This window comes from Euphorbia lathyris, chromosome 6 (assembly GCF_963576675.1).
Source record: "Euphorbia lathyris chromosome 6, ddEupLath1.1, whole genome shotgun sequence".
Lineage (NCBI taxonomy): Eukaryota > Viridiplantae > Streptophyta > Magnoliopsida > Malpighiales > Euphorbiaceae > Euphorbia > Euphorbia lathyris.
This window is the reverse complement of record NC_088915.1, coordinates 85,161,058-85,183,608: the sequence shown is the minus strand read 5'-3', so window position 1 is coordinate 85,183,608 and position 22,551 is coordinate 85,161,058. Positions and strand designations below refer to the sequence as shown.

At 31.2% G+C, this 22,551-nt stretch overlaps 1 protein-coding gene across 3 annotated transcripts; it reads left to right on the top strand.

Annotated features, from left to right (window-relative positions):
- Positions 1–5,273: 5,273 nt before the first annotated feature.
- LOC136234035 (protein DETOXIFICATION 40-like) lies at positions 5,274–21,471 on the top strand. Of its 3 annotated transcripts, none has more exons than XM_066023789.1 (8): positions 5,274–5,679; positions 7,319–7,588; positions 9,339–9,700; positions 11,680–11,736; positions 13,238–13,476; positions 16,515–16,627; positions 19,685–19,771; positions 21,181–21,471. In XM_066023789.1, exons 1-8 carry the CDS (start codon positions 5,365–5,367, stop codon positions 21,250–21,252), a joined length of 1,515 nt encoding a protein of 504 aa, XP_065879861.1. In that variant the 5' UTR covers positions 5,274–5,364; the 3' UTR covers positions 21,253–21,471. The 3 variants fall into 3 exon arrangements, with proteins under 3 accessions (XP_065879861.1, XP_065879860.1, XP_065879862.1); XM_066023788.1 differs by having other exon boundaries at positions 5,275–5,679; positions 16,509–16,627; positions 21,181–21,468; XM_066023790.1 differs by lacking the exon at positions 19,685–19,771 and having other exon boundaries at positions 5,275–5,679; positions 16,509–16,627; positions 21,181–21,469.
- The last annotated feature ends 1,080 nt before the right edge of the window (positions 21,472–22,551 follow it).

The following is a 22,551-nucleotide window of genomic DNA, read 5'->3' as shown; positions in this document are numbered from 1 at the left end:
GAGAAGATATTGGTATTCAAGAGGCTCTTCGGTGGATCAAATTCAAGGGTTTAGGTGGTGTGGAGGTGGGATCAGATGCACTATCAGTGGTGAAGCATATTCATCAAGCATATTTTCGTTCTTCTTATGGTTCAATTTTAGACGAATATAAAAGTCTAGCATCAATGATATTTTTATAAGATTTATATGTCGTTCTGCAAATGGGTGGGTCATGCTTTAACTAGGTCTTCTCATTCATTGTCAGAACTTGTGGAGTGGGGGTACTGTCCTCCATATTTTATTTTATATTCCTTGTATATTGATTCAGTTTAATGAAACTTATTTTTCTTAAAAAAAAAAATATCCTTATTTGTCATTTACACAAACAGCTATTAGAAAACCAGCTAAGTTTTAAGAAACAAGTTTACACAGGCCGTTAGTCAAATCAGCTAACTAAAAAAGGTAATCAGCTGGCAGCTATTTGCCAAACATGACCAAAATAAAAAAAAAAATGTAAAATTTTGTAAACCACAAAATTGCTTTTATAAAAAAAAAAAAAAAAAAAACTATAAGTACTCATCTACAAATCCGTATAACCACATGAAGAAAAACAAAATAATTTTTAGTTGAAAGGACATCGTAATGGATTCTACTTTTTCATTCTAATAATTCATTTCAATTATTATTCTTAATGGAATTATATACTAATATATAAAAATCATAACCATTGAAAAAACTTTAAATTCTTCAATATTTCTGTTCAGATTTTGGGGTTTTCTTCCGCTTTTATTAGAAGATATATCTCTTATTTACTTTATGAAATAAAAAGTTTGATCGATCTATCATTATATATGGTAGGTTTGATTAACGCGCATATTCAGGGATATTTAGTTGCTCCTTTCATGCTTCTGTTTGCCTTTTTACTTCAAAATATAGGGTTTTAGGTGTTTGGTTAGTGACCTCTTGTTTGCCTTTTACATCTGAAAAGTAGCATTAGATGTTTGGTTAGTGATCTCATATTTGCGTTTTACATCTGAAAAACAGTCTTTTACAAAAACATAGAATCTCTGCTTTTTGGAAAAGCAGCTTTTTCCAACAGGAAACAACAAACTTTAACAGTAACAGCAAACCGTAACAGCAAACAATAAACAGTAGGTAAAACAAACGGCCCTCAAACTCCTTTGATATACTACTTGTGAGTTATAATTTTTTAATTATTTTCAATATAAAAAGACTTCCAACACCACCAATCATCTTTATGGAAATTTGACAGACAGAATGGGATTCACTAGACTTTTCTTTCAATCATGAAATTATATATATCACATCCAATTCATTTTGGAATGAACGGTCAATATCATCTTAAAAATTAGCAATGAAGATCAATTAAAATCAATTCCAACTTTGATTCAACTTAGTCATCAAAGTTACATCGGTTTGTTTTACCTACTACTTATTATTGTTATTACGATTTATTATTTAAAAAAACTGTTTTTCTAAAAAAACAGAGGTTTTCTATTTGAGGGTGTTTGGTTGCTGATTTTCATATTCATATTTGTCTTTTTCACTTTAAAAATAAAAGTTTTAGGTGTTTGATCAGTAACATTTTGTTTGTTTTTTACAAAAGTAGAGAATTTCTGTTTTTTGGAAAAACAATTTTTCCTAAGAGCAAACAGTAAACAGAGCTTAAAGCATTATTTGGCTCATGGCCTATCCCAAATTTTGTCATTTGACCCCTGACCTATTATTTGGTCACATTTGGCCCCTGGCCTATCCCAATTGGTGAAATTTCATCCAATTTGTATTGAAACTTAACCGAACCTTTATCTCATTGATGAGTAACGATATTTTGACACTTGAACTTAATAGATTTTAGTTAAGGATTTGTTTTTTATTTTTTTAATCTAATTAATTATTTCCACATAATATGATAAAAAAACTTTAAGAAATATCGCGTGTCAAGTTCAAGTGTCAAAATATCGTTGTTTATCAATGAGATAACGGTTCGATTAAGTTTTAATACAAATTAGGTGAAATTTCACCAATTAGGATAGATCAGGGACCAAATATGATCAAATAATAGGTCAGAGGCCAATTGACAAAATTTTGGATAGATCAGAGGTAAAATAATGCTTTAAGCCCAGTAAACAGTAGATAAAACATATAAAAGACAAATAGGAGATAACTAACCAAATACCTAAAACTTTTCATTTTAAAGTGAAAAGGTAAACAGAAATATGAAAAGAAGCAACCAAACACCCCTTAATAAATTTCTATAAAATACAATTATTTTAAAATCTAAAATTTGTAAAATTTAGAATAATTTGTTAACATTTATCAACTTAAGTTAATTTGCTAACGTGACATAAGTGGCAGTCATATATGTGTCATTTAGCACATTCTAAGTCATAAATTGAAAAAAAAAAAAAAAAATCACATCTTTATCCGAAGTGTGGTTTAATTGCTATATATATAGTCAGTATTTTCTTTGCCATATCCAACATTGCATTGAATTTTAATAGATAAATTGTAACAGACTTAATTCGGTGTGGGCATGGCGGATCCAGGATTTACGAGAGGGGGCAAAACTCTACGTAATTTTTTTTTACACTAATGTTTGTAACCAAGAGCAAAAATACTCTTAATGTTTTGGGTCAGTAGCAATTTTACCCCTAACGTCTAAAATAGTGCAATTTTACCCCTAATGTTTGTAGCCAAGAGCAATTTTACCCCCAACGTTGATAAATTGGATCAATTTCAGACACTATTATAACATATAGTTTTTTTTTTCTTTATTTTGCACCAATTGCATATCAATTTGTTCTAATAAAATGATATAATATTTTTTTTTGTAATTTAATAATAAAATTGGAGATTAGTATTTATAAATTCGGTGAATTTTTTGAATTTTTTTTTGTCTAATTCATACAAAAGACAGTATATTTTCAATATTTTTTTCTTATTTTTTTCATATCCCAACATATGTTTGTGATTTGTTACTGATAAAATAACGCATGTGTGAAGTGTAGATGACAAGATTCATGACCGAGAAGACAGTTTGATGAATTATTTCTCAAAGTGACCCAATTTATCAACATTAGGGGTAAAACTGATTTTAGTTTTCAACATTAGGGATAAAATTGCACAATTTAGACGTTAGGGGTAAAATGCTCCTGACCCAAAACTTTTAGGGGTATTTATACATTTTAACCCTTCTTTTTGGACTTAATTTTTTTTTATAGGGATGAAGGGGGGGGGGGGGGGGGGGAGCAAATGCCTCCTTTGACCCCCCTTGCATCCGCCACTGGGTGTGGGTAGTGTCGAGATAGAAGAGCTAAATAAAAAACAATTCCTTAGAGGTAAGAATGAAATGAATCTTACATTGAAAATGGAAAAAAAATGTGTTATTAAGTGATATCAGACTAAATGATGGTGCGTACGTGACGTCATCACTATCCTCATTACGGCACAATTCCAAGCGTAATAAGGATCCAAATACGTCTAAAACGGTCCCAGAACCATTTCAACAAGTCAAAGACTATCACTACGGTCCAAGGCAAACAAGCGGCGGTCTATCCCAGCTTATGAGCTTCTAACCTCAGAGTTTCTAAGGATCTTCTAGAATCTTACGAGATAAATGATTCCTCTTATGATTCATACTCTTTAAGGGGTCAGGAATCCTAACTCCATAAGGATTCCCTAAGGAAGTGACAACCTTAAACCTAATTAAACACTATAAATACATAGGTATAGGCACAAGGTTCGGTATGTTAACTAGTATCTCTAAACTAGTCCTTACCCTTCCATTCGGCCCTAAATCTGAAACTGACTTAGGTATTAGAGTCGGTTTGTCGGACTCCGGTCCTATCTGACTTACATGCTGTTTTGTAGGCTCAACACGACGTAGCATCATCGTTTTGACATGTAATCAAGATCAGGTAACAAGTTATAACTAAATATATTAGTAAAGTATTTTTCCAATAAATGTGGCGTCTTTTGAAGCTATAAGATATAATAGTTTTGATTGAGGTCTACCTGGACTATATCTATATGATATTAAAACTAGACGTGTTAATGGGTTGAGCTGGTTCGGAGTTGGGCAAACCTCAGCAAGCTTTTAGCTAAAAATACTTAGTCTAAATCCAGTCAAATTGTTATTAATTTAGACTAGCTCACGCGGAGATGGACTTGGACTTAAAAAGTCAAATTTTAAACCTAATCCGTATAAGCTCATCTAAATATATATATATATATATAATTTTTAATAATAAAAAATATATAAACTTCAAAATAATAATTAGTATTAATATTTCGAGTCGGGTTGTGTTATTTTTATAAATACAAAGCTTGTCCAAAAAAAATAGCAGGATTTAGCCGTTCTAGGTTGGATTGGGCCTGATGTCAAAAAAATTTGTCGACGTGGGCCTCAATAAGCTGGACGAGTAGCAGATCCGTGAACATGTCTAATTGAAAAACAGACTGTAACAATTGCTTACAGAGCCGACTCTCTACATACGTACAATGTATTGGTTTAAGAAGGAACCAGGCAAAAGCCGATGGATCTTTAACAACCGATTTTTGAGTGGATCTCGTCGAAGTAGAATATATTAAGAGATGACGATGAAGACATAAATGAACTGAATCACACCCAATCTCTAATAAATATAGATGCATTTTAAAACTGTAAAGTGACTTTGCGGAGATAGGGGTGGACCCGGGCCCCTCCGGCCACCGGAACCACCATAGTTACGAATAATTTCGGCTCCCCTAATATTAGTCTATATAGATTTATGTAGCAATATTTCATTGTTTAAAGGTAGATGAGATGGTTAAAAACACTTGATTCAAAATTTCAATATTTTGAACCTATTTCCCTAAATCCAAATTTCTAATTTTTTTTTTTTTGCCTGTTAGGCTTCTATAAATCCAAATTTCTAATTTTTCTTTGATATGTTAGGTCTCCATAAATCCAAATTTCGAATTTTTTTTTGGCCTGATAAGCCATCTGAAATCAAATTTTTTAGTTCTTTTACATGTTCAGCAGTCCCTAAATTCAATATTTTTATATGGTAGAACTATTAAACGAAACTAACTTAATTTTGAGAAATTGTACATTAATACTTAAATTTGGTTCTTGACCATTCAAATTATAACATGCGTATACAAAAAAAAATTAAGGAAATTCGATTTAGCCCAATCGAGTAATCCTGTATTCGCCACTGGTAAAGTCGACCGGAAACAACTTTATAGAAATCAAAACAAAATGAAATTCATTACCCTCCTTTGATTTTCGGATTAGATTCCATTTTCTACCCTTTTTGTCCCATATATATAAGCCCCTTTCTTCCCCAATTTTCTACCAAAGAAAAACCAGAGAAATCAACAATGGCGAACTCTGAAAATGAGGAATTTGAATCCGTATTACTTCCCAAACAATCATCTTTAATCCCAACAGTTAGTTCAGAGCTTGAAGAAATCCTATCCAACACCGATTTCACTTCCTTTCACCGGCTCCGAAAAGCCGTCTTTCTCGAGCTCAAAACACTGTTTCTCCTAGCAGGACCAACCGTTGTCGTTTACTTGCTTAACAATGTCGTTTCAATGTCTACTCAGATCTTTTGCGGCCATCTTGGTACTCTCCAGTTTGCTGCTGCTTCTCTTGGTAACACCGGTATCCAACTTTTCGCCTACGGTCTTCTGGTCAGTAATTAAACTCTTTTTTTTATCAGTGTTTTCGCATTTCGGTTCCGTTTCCGTTTTTTTACCCTTCCATTACGGTTTCCTAACTATATTTTTAGAAATGATTTTCTGTTTCCGTATCGGTTTCCGTGCAAAATACAGACACTTATAAATGATTTTTAGCTTCTATCTCGAGCGTAGGGCGCGGAGTCGGGAAGGGTCCCAAGGAAGAAATAATGAAAAAAATAGATTTACCAGACAGAAAATGTATAATAACGAATGGTAATTTTAGCGTATTGCTATTTACCACTTCTAAATTGCTAGTTATCGTTTTCTATTGGACAATTTTGACCTTTTCATAAAAAAAAAAATTCAAAACTGAAATTTTATCTTTTTTGAGAGAATTTCTTGATTTTACCCTAGGGGGGCAAAATTTCTGTCTGGCCAAATTTTGTCCGCCTAGGGTAAAAAAAAAAATTATTGACCCCAAAATGCAAAATCGTCCAATTTTTAGTATGGAAAATATAAAATCGTCTAATTTTTTTGCAACTCATCAATTATTTTTAGAATTTCAGTTTTTATCGGAATAGAGATATCATTCAATAACGTATATTTTCACAAAAAATGTATCTCGTCCAATTTTTCCGACCCATAATCATCCATTTACGGGATTCTCGGGTTGTCACGCATCAATTATTTTCATAATTTCACCCTATTACCATGCATTTTTCATAATTTATGTGATAAAAAAACATAAAGTTTAATGTTTCCGACTCTTAATCATCCATTTCTAGGCAAACATCAATTATTTTCATAATTTCAGTTTTGATTGGAAGAGAGAACCAATTAACCGTTTTTGAAAGAAAATATGAAAAGGGCAACAATGTCAATGTGGGAGCGGTGATAAGTAATTTGGGACGGTAAATAGCAATCCACTAATTTCAATAAATTTGTAGGTATTTAGTATTAGTGACGAAATATAATTGTAGCGGATTCTTAGTACCAAAAATAATCTGTAGTTTTAACACGTTTTCATCTATTGATCTCTTGAATACTTTATTTTGGATTCGTCACTGACTTCTATAATTAGATAGTGACACCCTTGTGACCGATCCAATATTGGTGTAGATAGCTTCGATACTCGGCGACTAGCTAAGAGGGAGGGTCGTATGTCCGTCGAACTATTGCTCGGCTAGAATTCCGCCTAAAGAGGGATTGTTTCCCATTATTGCTTTAGTGTCCATTTGTAGTTCGGTCATTACAATTGTAGAACTACGCGTGACCCCTCGACGCTCCGACACTAGCGAGAAATAAAATTAAATTTACCACAAAATTTTCGTCACTAAACATAAAAATTCCATCCATAGCTCTTTCATTTCCAGAAATTATGAATGGAATTGGTGATGCTAATTTCGGTCGCTGATATTTAATCCCCGAAAATATTTCTCGCTAAACTTTTGTACATTGACGCCCCCGAATATCATTCTCTGGTTCCGCTACTATCTACCAACTAACAACAACATAAAACAACGAAACAAATACCATGTTGAGAAAAACTTCCACTAACTCGCCTGAAGAATCTCGTATCTTTTAAGACGAATTACGCCTTAATTTCAACGACAAAAAAATGCTAAATCATTATTTTATTTTATTTTTGCAGCTCGGAATGGGAAGCGCAGTCGAAACACTTTGTGGGCAAGCCTATGGAGCACACAAGTATGAAATGTTAGGTGCATATATGCAAAGATCAACTGTTCTTCTTACACTAACTGGGATTCCGTTAACAATTCTCTACGTTTTCTCTAAGCCGTTCTTAATTTTACTCGGTGAATCTAAAGAAATAGCATCGGAAGCTGCAATTTTCATCTACGGTTTAATTCCTCAAATATTTGCTTACGCAGCAAATTTCCCAATTCAGAAATTCTTACAGGTATGATTGTCAATTTCTAATACGTTAATATAATTACAGAGAGTTATTATGTTTATCGCATTTATATTATATGGGGATAAGGTCCAAATTTTTTCTAACGTTTGGGAAGAATAAATAATGCCCCTAATGTTAGAAGTGATAAACTTTTATGTTTAACGATTCCAACTTGAAGCAATTTTGGATCTAGACAGTCATATAGCTTGTGCTTAAATTTTTTTGCCTCTACCTCGATCAAAATGACATCGAGGTAGAGGCAAAAAAATTATATATTTATAATATTTTATAATATTTTGATCTCATATTTATAAATTTTGTAGTATTTTAACCCCACCGATTTAAAAAAAAATTATATGTACAAAAAATACATTTATAAAAGGGTTAATACACATATTTGCCCTCGTGTTTTCTCGGAAAAACACATATGCCCCTATATCAAATAAACCCACTAAAATCTCCTTGTACTTGTCATAACCCTACGGATATACCCCACACTAACAGAATGATGATTTGGCACAAAACGCCGTTCCACGTGGAACGCCACGTCATGCCACGTCAACTGCCAACAAATCAAAATGAATCCTACGTGGCAAAGTAAAAAGGGTTAATACACATATTTGCCCTCGTGTTTTCTCGGAAAAACACATATGCCCCAGTATCAAATAAACCCACTAAAATCTCCTTGTACTTGTTAATAAGTTATCATGCCACGTCCCTTTTTTAAAAATTTAAATAATTAAAAATATGTCTACATGGCAGTTCATATAAGTAGCAGTTCATACCTAGGAACAGGTTTGCCCTAACGTCTAAAATGAGAGAGAGTCGAAAGAAAGACTGTTTCAAAGTTTAATTAATTCGTACCTGGTAGCCTTCAAGGAGATGGAGAATAATGCGAGCATTAGGGAAATCACTCTCACTCTCTTTCTTTCGACTCTCTCTCATTTTAGACGTTAGGGCAAACCTGTTCCTAGGTATGAACTGCTACTTATATGAACTGCCATGTAGACATATTTTTAATTATTTAAATTTTTAAAAAAGGGACGTGGCATGATAACTTATTAACAAGTACAAGGAGATTTTAGTGGGTTTATTTGATACTGGGGCATATGTGTTTTTCCGAGAAAACACGAGGGCAAATATGTGTATTAACCCTTTTTACTTTGCCACGTAGGATTCATTTTGATTTGTTGGCAGTTGACGTGGCGTTCCACGTGGAACGGCGTTTGTGCCAAATCATCATTCCGTTAGTGTGGGGTATATCTGTAGGGTTGTGACAAGTACAAGGAGATTTTAGTGGGTTTATTTGATACAGGGGCATATGTGTTTTTTCGAGAAAACACGAGGGGAAATATGTGTATTAACCCTTTATAAAATTTAAATATTTGCTCCAACTGATTTGAAATCTTGGCTCTGTCCCTCGATGAAACCACCCGTGTAAGGGGTGTTTTCCATTGGACTGGGATGTGTTAGTAGTTTCGTGCCTCCTTCCTCCGTTGTCTGGAGGTAAGAGTCTCGTTTTATGGGTTATGATGTTACCTGATCCAAAATTACTTCATGTACGTTATCTGGACCCACATATTGTTCTAATTTAGGAACATTAAGGATAAAATTGTGCCATTTTTTACGTTAGGATAAGTATGCACTTCTTCAAAACGATAAAGACGAATTTAAACTTTATTCCTATTATATATAATCCTGTGAAATATATAGATCATATAACACGACAATTCGTTTTTTACGCTTCTACTTGCAGGCGCAAAGCATAGTTTTCCCCAGTGCATATATAGCATTAGCGACACTCGTGGTTCACTTGTTGCTAAGTTGGCTAGCCATATATAAACTAGGTTTGGGACTGCTGGGTGCGTCGCTGGTGCTAAGTTTGTCTTGGTGGATTATAGTTGTGGCTCAATTTGTTTACATTTTGGTTAGCCCAAAGTGTAAAAAGACATGGACTGGGTTCAGTTGGCTTGCTTTTTCGGGCCTCTGGGATTTCTTAAAGCTTTCGACTGCTTCGGCTGTTATGCTTTGCCTTGAGAGTTGGTATTACCAAATTCTAGTTTTGATTGCCGGGTTGCTGAAGAATGCTGAACTTGCCCTGGCCTCGCTTTCTGTCTGGTAATTAATATCTCGCTTTCGATTTTGTTTTTTAAATTTCCAATCTTTCAATTTGATACATCGTGTCAATTAGTGGTAGAACAACAACCAAAAGTCGGGGGGTAGTGTACAAAAAATTAGTAAACACATATTTCGTTTGAATTAAGATTTAGCGACGGAATCATTCCTAATTCCGCCAGTAAATCCAATTTTAGCGACAAATATCTCCGTTGTAAATAAAAAAAGGAGTTGGAGTGTCAATGGATTCTCCGTGACGCCTTATAGTTCCGACTATGGAGTCGATGATCAATTATTTGAAGATATTGAGAGTCTGGTTAGCCGAATGAACATCGAATTTCGTTAAAAGTATTCGACCAATTCATCTAAATTACAAAATTTACGAGTAAAAATACATCCATGACCCCTAAACTGTCACGATTCTAACATAATGACCTCTAAACTTTATTTCTTGACATAAAACTAATAAAATTTTGACATGTCAAGTTTGATTATATCATCGACTCTTTATTTTGTCCATGCACGATAAATTATGGTCAAATGCCTATTTTAACCTTTAATAATAAAAAATTGGATTTGGACTTTGATGTAACAATTAAAACTTAGGAGCTAAAAAATACTATTTTCCTTTTTTTTTTTTTTTTTTTTGACAAATTCCATTTTTTTTTTAATCTATATGATAATTTACCTAAAACCACATTTCATTGTCTTATCCAAATGATAAGGTTCAGGTGATGATGCTTCTTGCGGTGTGTATGGATTTATGTGCAACTACTAGTCAATTGAACTTATCCCTGCATACATCAACTAAGTCCTAATACATTCTAGTAATTTGTATTTTATTTTTAAATTTGTTTAAAATGATTTATTGGAATCTCGAAATACACGTGACGGATAAAAGAGAGATTTTGAACTAATTGAAGTACGCACATTTTATATAAGTTCAGAAAAGTCAATAGATGACTGTAAGTAAGTTCAGTAGTCCAATAAGTCACTTTTAAAAACCAATATGTTATTTTAAACCAGTTGCGTTCATATAGATCCTGATGACCACGTAAATTTGGTCATTTACCCTTAGATCTAGGCGGATTAAATATAAGTCTTAGGATGTTTTGAATCTCCACCTTAGGATTTTAATCCTAGTCAATAGTGATTTCTTATGTAATTTCCTCTTTACATGGTCATCAGGGTCCATGTGAACGCAACTGTATTTTAAACAAGTTTAGAAAATAAATATGACGTTTCGAAGTATAAGGGGACAGTTCACTTTTCTGTATCGCGGCTGAGCGTCAAAACCAGACATAAAAATCCTTGAATTTTGTCATTTGAACGGACTGATTTTGCAGTTCTTTTGACCGTCACGTTGGATCTTTTAAACAAGTTTATCGACAAATATGCATATTGACATGTTATTTATGACGGCTTTAAATAACATAATAAGCATTTTAGGTCTTTTAAAAAAAACAAGGATTTTAGGTTTTCTTTGTGATTGATTATCTTGTATCTGACAGTTTTAAATATTGATATTTTAGCAGGTTGTTTGTAACTGTATTAGTTATAGAATAAATGTTTTAAACATAATTTATATTCTAGGGTTCCGATGAGACAGTTAAATAACGAATCAAATAACAACAAATCAGTCCGTTCAAATTTTTGATATGTAGAAGTAAAATTGACCTTGTTTAGAAAGGTTAGGGATAAAATTTGTATCATTTCGTTCGTTAGAAATAAATTTGCATTTTTTTAACGGTTGAGAAAAATTTGGATTTTATCCTTAAATTAAATTAATTGTTTACATCTTTGAAAACTTAATCTGTTAAATACTATAAAACAAAATTAGCTACAATAATAATTAGACCATTATTCTACTAATTATTTATACTAAAATATATTGGAAAATTAATTATTACTAATATCATATATTTATTTATTTATTTATTTTATTTTTTTGGTAATCTTATGCATATTTTATGTGAATGCAGCATGACTATAGTTGGATGGGTATTTATGATCTCAGTGGGGTTCAATGCTGCTGCAAGGTTAGACTTCAATTATTATTATTATTATTATGGTTAATTTCAAATAAATATCTTATGTTTTCACGTTTTTTTAGATGGTACATGTAGTTTTTTTTTTATTACAGGCTAAACTCTGTGGTTTATAAAATTTACATTTTTTATCGACTTTATGATAATATTAGCACATTAACTCTTCGATTTTTTAGATCTGTGGTGGTTTTTTATGAAAGAGAAAATTAATGTTTAAACAGAGAAAACTTCAAAAATGATGATTTTGAAAAATAAAAAAATATGATTGATGATACTAAACAACTTTAATGGGTAAATTACATCCATGGCCACTGAACTTTACCCATTTAATATTGTTGCCACCGAAGTTTAATTCTTAATAGTATGACCACTTAATTTTACACTTTTTAATATCGGTGGTCACTCAATGCCTCAAAACGACTGTTGACGGCATGAAAATATAAGATTCAAAGAGTTAATGATATTTTAAGGAACTTTAATTCTTGAAAATTTTCGTTTTGTGGTCATTTATGTGTTGTTTGGTTAGGAGGGAGAGTGGATTTTTAGAGAGAAAGCTCCAAAAAATGTGATTTTGGAAAATAAAAAATGTGGTTTCATAGTTAATATCGTTCTGAACAACTTTAATTCTTGAATAATTTCATTTTGAGGTCGTTAACGGTCATTTTGAGGACTTGGTTAAAATTATGTGGCCACCGGTGTTGAAAAGTATAAAGTTTAGTGGTCATACCGTTAAGAATTGAAGTTCTGTGGCCACAATGTTAAAATGGGTAAAGTTCAATGGCCATAGGTGTAATTTACCCCAACTTTAATTCTTGAAATTTTTTATTTTAAGGTCGTTATGGATCAAATTTGATAAATTCAATAAAAAAATTAAAATTTTACAAACCACATGATTTGGTTTTGTAATTAATAAAAACACAGGTACCGATCTATAAAAACATGAAACCACGTGACATTTATTTGAAATTAATTTTATTATTATTATTATTAGCCAAAAAGCATACTTAAGTCCCTTAACTTTGGCAGTTTTAAGGATTAAGTCCTGATCATTTATTTTTCCACATTGAACCTTTGATCATTTATTCTATTATAAATTAGAGCTTTATTTAACTTTTTCATCGAGTTTGGACTGCATACATCGTTAGAGTGATTCGACTTATTGACATGGACAAATAAAAATAAGAATTCCTTTATTAGGAGAGGTAAAAATTAAAAACTAAAACGAAATTATAGAAATTAATTTCCACTATATTCTTCCAAACTCGATTTTCTCCTCTCCCATTTTGTGATTCTCAACATAGAATTGCCAAATCGATCTTCTCATCTCCTAAACTCGACGAAAAAGTTCAATAAGGACCAAATCCATAACAAAATCAATGATCAATGGCTCAATATGGAAAAATAATTGATCAGAGGCTTAATTATGCTTTTTGCTTTATTATTATTATTTGTTAATCTTGATAATTAACATATTAATTAAATTAAATTACAGTGTGAGGGTAAGCAATGAATTAGGAGCAGGACATCCAAAATCAGCATCATTTGCAGTAGTGACAGTGACATTAATATCCTTCTTAATCTCAGTAATAATTGCAATTATAACAGTTTTACTGCGTAATTATCTGAGCTATATATTCACAAGTGGTACTGAAGTTGCTGAAGCTGTTGCTGAACTCACTCCTTTTCTTGCTGCTTCTATCATACTCAATGGTGTCCAACCTGTTTTATCAGGTAATATTTTCTCCGTCATGAATCTCGTTATTATATTTCATATTTACGTATTACTAAGTAGTAACACATCAAAGACATGTAACATCGTGCTAGGATGCAAAAATATGTATAAAGCTTACATACATGAGTAATTTTACTCTTAACGTTTAAAATTGTGCAATTTTACCTCTAATATTGATAAGTTAGGTTAATTTCAGACATTTTTATAATTTATTCCTTATTCTGCACCAATTGTACGTAAATTGATTCTAAAAAAACGATTCCATAGTTTTAAATTCGGTGAAATATTTGAATTTTCTTTTAAAAAAATGCACATTTAATCATATGTTTGGGATATGAAGTAGATGACAAAATTCCTGACCGAGAAGACAATTTGATGAAGAATTTTTCCAATTGATTTAACTTGTCTAACGTTAGGGGTAAAATTGCTCTTGGCGCCAACGTTAGCGGTAAAATTGCATCATTTTAAATGTTAGGGGTTAAGTTGCTCCTAGATATAAAAGTACCAAATGTTGATGTGATGTGTTGACTTTACGTTGACCTGTTACAATTACCGGCTTTACATTTTAGTGAGAGGCACCAAAAGGTTGTACAGTTTTGTGTGCAAATTTGAAAGTCCTATACCAAAGTGTGAGATATGACAAAGGTTATACATCAAGGTGTGAAATAGGATAAATGTTGTACACCAAAGTGCGAAATGACAAATATTGTACACCACGTATATAATTGTACCTGTGTTTTTTTAAAGAGTTTTTGTTTCCGAAAAGGACACGAAACTCGAAAATGCTACTAAAGTAGAGTTTCCGTGTAACATAAAAACTAGTGCAAAATATGTGAATAAAATACTTGGATTTTTTAATATGATTTGAAATGAAAGGATTAAGAATTGAAATCATCATAACTTAATTTATTAATAAAGAAAAAGTAGTAAAAAACTTCATTATTGAAACCTGAAGTTGAAATTTGGAATTACATAATTTGTTTATAAAAAAGTGACTTATATTTTATGAAAAAAAGATAAAATAAGTTATTTATACAGTCAGTATTCACATGAATCAAATAAATCTAAATATTCACAGTTAAATCTATACTTATTACTCCCTCCATTTCATTATATAAGTCATTTTAGCAAATTGGTTTTTTCACTAAATATAAGTCATTCTAAGATTCCAAGAACTTTTAGTTTAGTTTTTTGGTCTAAATATTAATTTTTTTGTATTGGTACATGTGTTTTTTAATATTCCAATGCTTACTCCCCAATAGTGACATGAGAGATAATTTTTTTTAGTTAACCAATATATTTCTTAATTTGTATGAAATACCCTAGAATGACTTATATAATGGAATGGAGGGAGTAGAATATTAGAATCTTATGATAGGGATTTAAAACATTCTAAACCTTAGATTTAATAAGCCTAAATCTAATGGTAAATGACCAAATTCATTTGATTATTAGGATCTATATAAACACTATTATTCGAATATATATTAATTATTTTGAATTTTTTGCAATGTTTTTTTGGTAACGTCTTAAAAAAACCTATGTGCTTTTACGTATTCTCAAACTAGTATTTGAAAAAAAAAAATTAATTCAGCTTTTTCGTTTTGCTAAAAACGAGGATTTTTTAGTTTGACACTATAAAAACGACCGTTAATGGTCTCAAAATGGAAAATTCCAAGAATTAAAATTGTTTAGTACTACATTTACTATAGAACCAAATTTTTTATTTTTTCAAAATATCTATTTTCGGAATTTTCTCTCTCTAAAATATTTCTTCTCACCAAACAATACCTAAATGACCTTAAAATTAAAAAGTTGAAGAATTAAAGTTGCTTAGTATATCATCAAATCTTTGAATTTAAAATTCTGAGGTCGTCAACGCTCATGTTAATTAAATCCTTGCTTTTTAATAAAACAAAAAACATCAATCACTTCTTAGTTGCAAACGAAAACCTCAGTTTTTTTTTAAAAAAAAAAAACAAAAGTTATATAAAAAAAACTAAAATGGTACTTAATTTAATTATAGTATTTTATATGTACTTTCAATTTAGTTGCAAAAAAACCATCTATTTTGATCTCTAATTGAATTACAAACTAACATTCTATGATATTCTTATAGATCTTTGACTTGTGGTTAGATTTTTACATTCTTATTGCTCTTTTCTTTTACTAAAATGATGAAATAAAAAAAAGTTTGAAATAAAGGGGTAAAAATGTTTCTACAAAAAAAAATGACTACACACAATATATATATTAGGTAAAAATATAGACACTAATAAATTATTTACTCTAGATATCTTGCATACTAACAATAATATCTAATTACAATTTTATCAAATACTAATAATCAACCAGCTAATAATAAACCACTAACCGTTAATAATCAACCAACTAATAATAAACCACTAACCGTTAATAGCAATTAGCTAACTGTAAATGATTATTGGGTAAATTACACCTATGATCACTGGATTTTACCAATTTTAATATTATGACCACTAAACTTCAAGTCTTAACCGTATGACCCCTGAACTTTACACTTTTTAATATCGGTGGCCACTGAATTTTAACTAACTCATCAAAATGATCGTTAACGGCCTCAAAATAAAAATATTCAATAATTAAAGTTGTTCATAACGACATTTATAATGATACCACATTTTTAATTTTTCAAAATCACTATTTTTAGAGCTTTCTCTCTCTAAAATTCACTCTCTCCTAACCAAACAATACCTCAATAACCTCAAAACGAAAATTTTCAAGAATTACAATTCCTTAGAATAACATCAACTCTTCGAATTTTTTTATTTTGAGGCCGTCAACAGTCATTTTGAGACGTCGAGTGACCACCGAAGGTTAAAAAGTGTAAAATTCAGTGACCCTACCGTTAACAATTGAAGCTCAGTGATATTAAATGGGTAAAGTTCAGGTAATTTACCCGATGATTATTTTGAACTTTGTGCAATATTTTTTTTTATTATTTTCTTATTTTACTAAAATAATGAAATAATAAAAAATGTTTGAAATGAAGGGGTAGCTGTTGGGTGTGGATGGCAAGCATTTGTGGCATATGTGAATGTTGGATGCTACTATTTTGTTGGTATCCCATTGGGTTGTGTTCTTGGCTTTACTTTTGATTTTGGTGCTAAGGTATGCTTTTCTCTTTTCTCAACCATCCCATCCTTATCTCTTTCATTTTTTAAAAAAAAAATGTGAACAAAAAAAAGGACTTTAGGTTAAATATTGTCCGGTTAAAAACCGAACACGTAGGGTTGTTAATGGGGCAGGAATTCTTTATCCCGCTGGAGGTTTGCTTTGACGGCGATAGAGAATCTTCGTAAAAGTTCATCGCAAGAGGGGATGAGGGGTTTTTTAACCCCAAAATTAGAATGAGGATGGGGATGGAAAATGCCCTCGAGATTTGATCCCTGACTTTGTCGGGCTGGATTCCCGAAAATATTAGTAACATGCTTAATACAGCATTTGTTCCTTAAGTTGTCTAAAAAGCTTTATTGACCTCATGAACTTTGAAATTGTTCCGATTAGGGATGGCAACGGGTACTCTACCTGAAGGTACCCACTACCCGTACCCTGTATAAAAGGGTATGGGATGGGTATGGGATCAAAACCATTACCCGTTAAGGTAATGGGACGGGTATGAGAAGACCCCCTAGGGTACCCGTTACCCGTCATAATTTTTTTAAATATTAAAAAATATTATTGTGTTTTAGATGTAAGATATGAGATTTGAACACCAATCTTTTGTTCTTCGACCATTAAGTGATACCACTAAGCCATTTTATTTTTATTGATTAAGGTTCAATTTGTTCAATTTTTAGATGGATGATTTATTAAATTTATACTTTGTTAAATTTGGAATATTTTTTGTTTTATTTATTGATTCTTAAAGGGTAAGGGTACCCGTGAATTAAATGGGACGGGTATGGAATGCAAAACATATACCCGTTAGGGTAATGAGAAGAATACAGGTAATTAAAAAATAAACGGGTAAGGATTTGGGATTGGCACTACCCGCGGGTACCCTACCCGTTGCCATCCCTAGTTCCGATAGCCTACTTAACTTGCTTAAAATGTCTCAATATCTCATTCAAGTTGCTTAAAACGTAGTAAATTAGTCATTCAATTGCAAAGAAGTATTTTGCATGGAAAATATGTGTTGCACGTATCTTGAAAAAATCAAAACAATTAAGAAGTAACTCGTCAAACTTTGAACCGACATGTAGGGGGAAAAAGGGGCTAATTACTATTTTTCACAGTGAAGATCCTAACTTTGTGAATTTTGTAACAATATTTTTGTCTATGTTCTAATAATCTGGTACATCGGGAGGAAGGGTTGTTACAACTAGAGCAGGAAACGTAGTAAATTAATCTTTCATTTGTTTTAATAAATATCTCCTTCAATTTGCTTAAAACGTAGTAAATTAATCTTTCATTTGCAAAGAAGTAATCTGCATGCAGAATGTGTGTTGCACATGTCTTGAAAAAGTCAAACAAATTGACAGGTAACTCGTCAAACTTTGGACTGATACGTATGAAAAAGGGGGTTAATTACTATTTTTCACGGTGAAGATCCTAACTTTGTGAATTTTGTAACAATATTTTTGTCTATGTTTTAATAATCTAATACACTGGAAGGAAGAGTTGTTACAACTAGAGCGGGAAACATCAAAAATTATGCTCCAGTAATAGGAGATATTGGATTTCATGATAAAAAAAAAATAATCCCTTTTCTTTTTCCCTACGTATCAGTCCGAGTTCGACGTGTCGTTTACGTGTCAATTCATTTAAATTTTTCAAGACACGTGAAAAACGCATTTTGTATGCGTTTCACTTCTTTACAACTGAATGTTAATTGATTACATTTTAAACAAGTTGATGGTTCTCTAAAAGTTAATGGGGCAATCAAATTTTTTGGACAAGTTATGGACGGATGATATATTCGATCTTAATAAAATTAGATATATATTAGTTTTTTTCTTAATAAATATAATTATAACACTAATTAAAAAAATTATATATATTATTATATTTGATTAAAATATTAATTTTTTATATTTTTTATTAATCTGATATTTTATTTTATATAAATTTAATATTTATATTAAATATTAAATTTAATTCAAAAATAAAATCCTTTTGGGGAATTTAATTCACGTGGGGTCTTCGACAGGACAGAGATCGAGATACAATCTATTGTAATTTATATATAGAGATGGAAACAGTAGCGGAACCAGGCCCCCGGATGACCCGGGGCTCAAACATATCAGTAAAAAAAATTCAAAACGTAAAAAAAAAGTCGAAATTAACTGTGCGGTTGACGGTAAATTTTCAAAGTCCAACCCGTTAGGGCTGGGCAAAATTTTTTTAACCTCCAACGCATTAAAATTGTAAAAATGTTATCATTTTTTTAGAAACTAGCATTGAACTAATAAAAAACTAAACATGTTTACTTTCTTTTTTAATGGTAAAAATATAATAAAAATGAATATTAAATATGTTACTTTTTTTTAAATGGTAAAGACATATTAAAAATGAATTCAAAAGTGTTATCAAAATAAAAATAAAGAGTCCATTTAAATTAATTAATAACGGTAACATGTTTTTATAGTTATTGAAAAATAAAAGTAAAATAAATAAAAACTTTTTAAAAAAGAAAATGAGGTTGAAGGGTATTGAACATAAAGACCTCTTAAATAGAAGTAAGCATTCTTAACCATCTCATCTACCTTTAAACATTGAAATAATACTACATAGAGTCAATATAAGTCCCTTCAAAATATTACCAGACACCATACTAAAAAAAATTTTCTCAATTCTCTGGCCACCTGCCGGGGCTCGATCCTCCAACACCCCTTGGTTCCGCCCCTAGATGGAAATGGGGATCCTTGAAATAGTCGGAGATGACCACTTCTTTTTCCGTATTTACGAAAGGATAATCCTTATATCATTTTGTATACTATTTATATAACAGATCGTATGGTGGACCATAAATTGGGAGAATTTGCACCTACTCTAAATTTCCGGGAACATGCAAAAAATGATAATAAATCCCGCCGTTAACGTTAAAAGAACAAATCAAATAGAAATATTTATCATTCATTAAAAACAACCCTACTTAGAATCAAATTAACAAATTGTGATAAATACATAATTAATTTTTTTTTATGGTTATTTGAATTGATGTAGGGAATATGGAGTGGAATGTTAGGAGGCACTACCATACAGACTCTCATTTTGCTATGGGTTACATTTCGAACGGATTGGAATAAAGAGGTAAACTTAACAAATATTTGGGATACTTTTGAAAAATACGCCAAATATTAGGTGTGAAAGATGAATTTTACATCTAACTTATAAAAAGGGTTAATATTACCAAACATGATTAATTATGTCATTCACTTTAGGTTTAATAATTATAAAAATTAAAATTAATATTTTAGAAAAATGAAGTGTAAACTCTAAAAAAATTTATGTGTTTTCACGTTTTGTCAAACTGGTATCTATAAAAAAATTTAGTCTAAGAGTCTGCTAGGATTTCATTAAAAGGATGAGAGGAGAGGGGAGGTTTTTTTTAGTGAACCTCCGTATCTCATCAATTTGGTGGGGTTGAAATTGGAGTTATTTCAAGATTTTCTAACCTTCCTCTAAGATCCGTTTGTTTTACCTGTTGTTTTTTATTACGGTTTGCTGTTTGAAAATGCTGTTTTTCCAAAAAGCAGATATTCACTGCTTTTATAAAAAAAAAAAAAAACTATTTTTTCAGCTACAAAATGCAAACATGAAGTATCTAACCACGCCTAAAACTCTCATTTTCAAAGTGAAAATACAAATATAAGGTCAAAAAGCAGCAACCAACCACCTCTTTAACCTCCATTTAAACTTCTTCTCGAGCAATGTTAACTAAATAATCTCTCTTTAATTTACCTCTTCTAACTCCAAAACAAGCAGACCCTGAAGGGAACTGTGGTTTTCGTTTTACTAAAAACAATGATCATTTAATTGATACTGTAAAAATAACTGTTAAAGACCTCAAAATAGAAAATTCTAAGAATTAAAGTTGCTTAGGTATAAATTTATAATGGAATCAAATCTTTTATTTTCCAAAATCACTATTTTCGAAGTTTTCTCTCTTTAAACATCAACGTTCTCTATTCACCGAACATCACATAAATGACCTCAAAATTAAAGTTACTTAAAATTTAATTAAATTTTTTAATTTTTCAAATTTGAGATCATTAGTGCTCATTTTAATTTTGATGTTATTGCTTTTAGCAAAATGGAAAACATCAGTAATCTTATGATGGCAAAAAAAAAAAAAAAAAAAAGTTTCACAATCTCCTTTGAATAAAAAAAATTCCACAAATACTTGTTTGAGATGAAAGTACATTTGTTTTTTTACTTTACCTTAATCTTAATTAGTAAATTTCATAATTTATAGTACTTATTGTAATTTTTTTTGGCAATTAGTGTCACATTTGACATTTTTATCCACAATAGTACTATGTCTCAGTGGCTCATATTGAACACAATTTTTTTTTTTGACATATTGAACACAAATTAATTATATCAAATGTATATTTGCAATTAAAAAAATTGGAAATTTTTATATAAAAAATATAACAATATAAAAAATTTGAATTAATTAGCAACTAATGATGGATTATTTTCTTAATTAATTTCAGGTTGAGAAAGCACAGAGTCGGTTATCGGAATGGGATGACGTAACAGCTCAGCAGCCACTCTTGAAAAACTAAAAAGAACAAAAAGACTTCCATGCCCTGCTGGAATAATCCAAGGAAAAAATCATTTTGTGGTCCCTGATCTTTTCAATTTTTATTAATTAAGCCTTTAACTTTTTTATTTAACACATTGAGTTTTTTAGAAATTATAATAGGTTAATGATGTATATTAAACCATTGATAATTAGAAAAGTCAATTTTAAAAATAAAATTCTACTAGTAAAGGCAGAGCCGGCTGAAATCTAGCTTAGGCGGCTGCCTTGGCCTCCAATTAAAAATATATTTGAATCATTTTAAAAAAATTCAATTTTCAAAAATTATCTTTGTTATTATATTTTAGATGAATTTAATAATAATTATATATAGAAAATAAAAATTTAGTCGATAAAAATGGCATACGTTGTTTTTTTTTTCAATCATCGTCTTTTAACAATAATAGCAAAATAAGTAGCTTCCAAAATTTATTTCACAATTTCTCTCTTAACAATATGGATAATAAAGTAAAACAAATAAGACAATTTACGTGGTTTGCCCAATTTACAAACACTCCCGCGATTTAAAATCTTGTAATTAGGGATTTGTGGTTTAAGCAGTTTACACTTAAATAATTTGTAAGTTAGTTTTTCGGTTAAAAAATACTTGTGGTTTACTTAATTTGTAAAGTCAGGCCTTATATATATAATAATTTGCAAAGTCAGACCTTTTTTTTGGTTGGGAAAAGAAAATAAAAACAAAACACCACAACAAGTTAGCCCAGGATTAGCCTAGGAAAGCTAACTCCCATATTATCTTCAGAAAGCAAAGACAATAGGAATTCAGGGGGAGATGAGAAAATAGAGACACCCAAAGCCCTCTTATGGCCTTCTGCAGCAAGCCGATCTGCCACCCGATTTGCTCTCTGTAAACATGGCAAAAGTTGATATTATCGAAAGAGGAGCAAATCCTTCTAATTGCCTTAACTAAATTCTAGCTCTCTAAACACAGAGCCCTTTTTATCAGAAATCAAATTGACTGCTTCGAGATTGTCTGACTCCACGAGCAGCTTCCTAATCCCCAGATCCTCTGCCATCCTAAGCCCAGAAAAGATACCCCAAAGCTCAGCAATAAACGAAGAGCCTAAGCCCAGATTCTGAGCAAAACCTGACAACCAAGCACCTCCAGCATCTCTCAAAACACCGCCGGCAGCAATTCTTCCATTCCCTTTACACGACCCATCAGTATTCAACTTCACCACCTCCTCACCTGGTCTTCCCCAGCCTATCAGATGAACAGCCATCCTTTAAATATAACCTGCTAAACTATCAACCTTAAAAC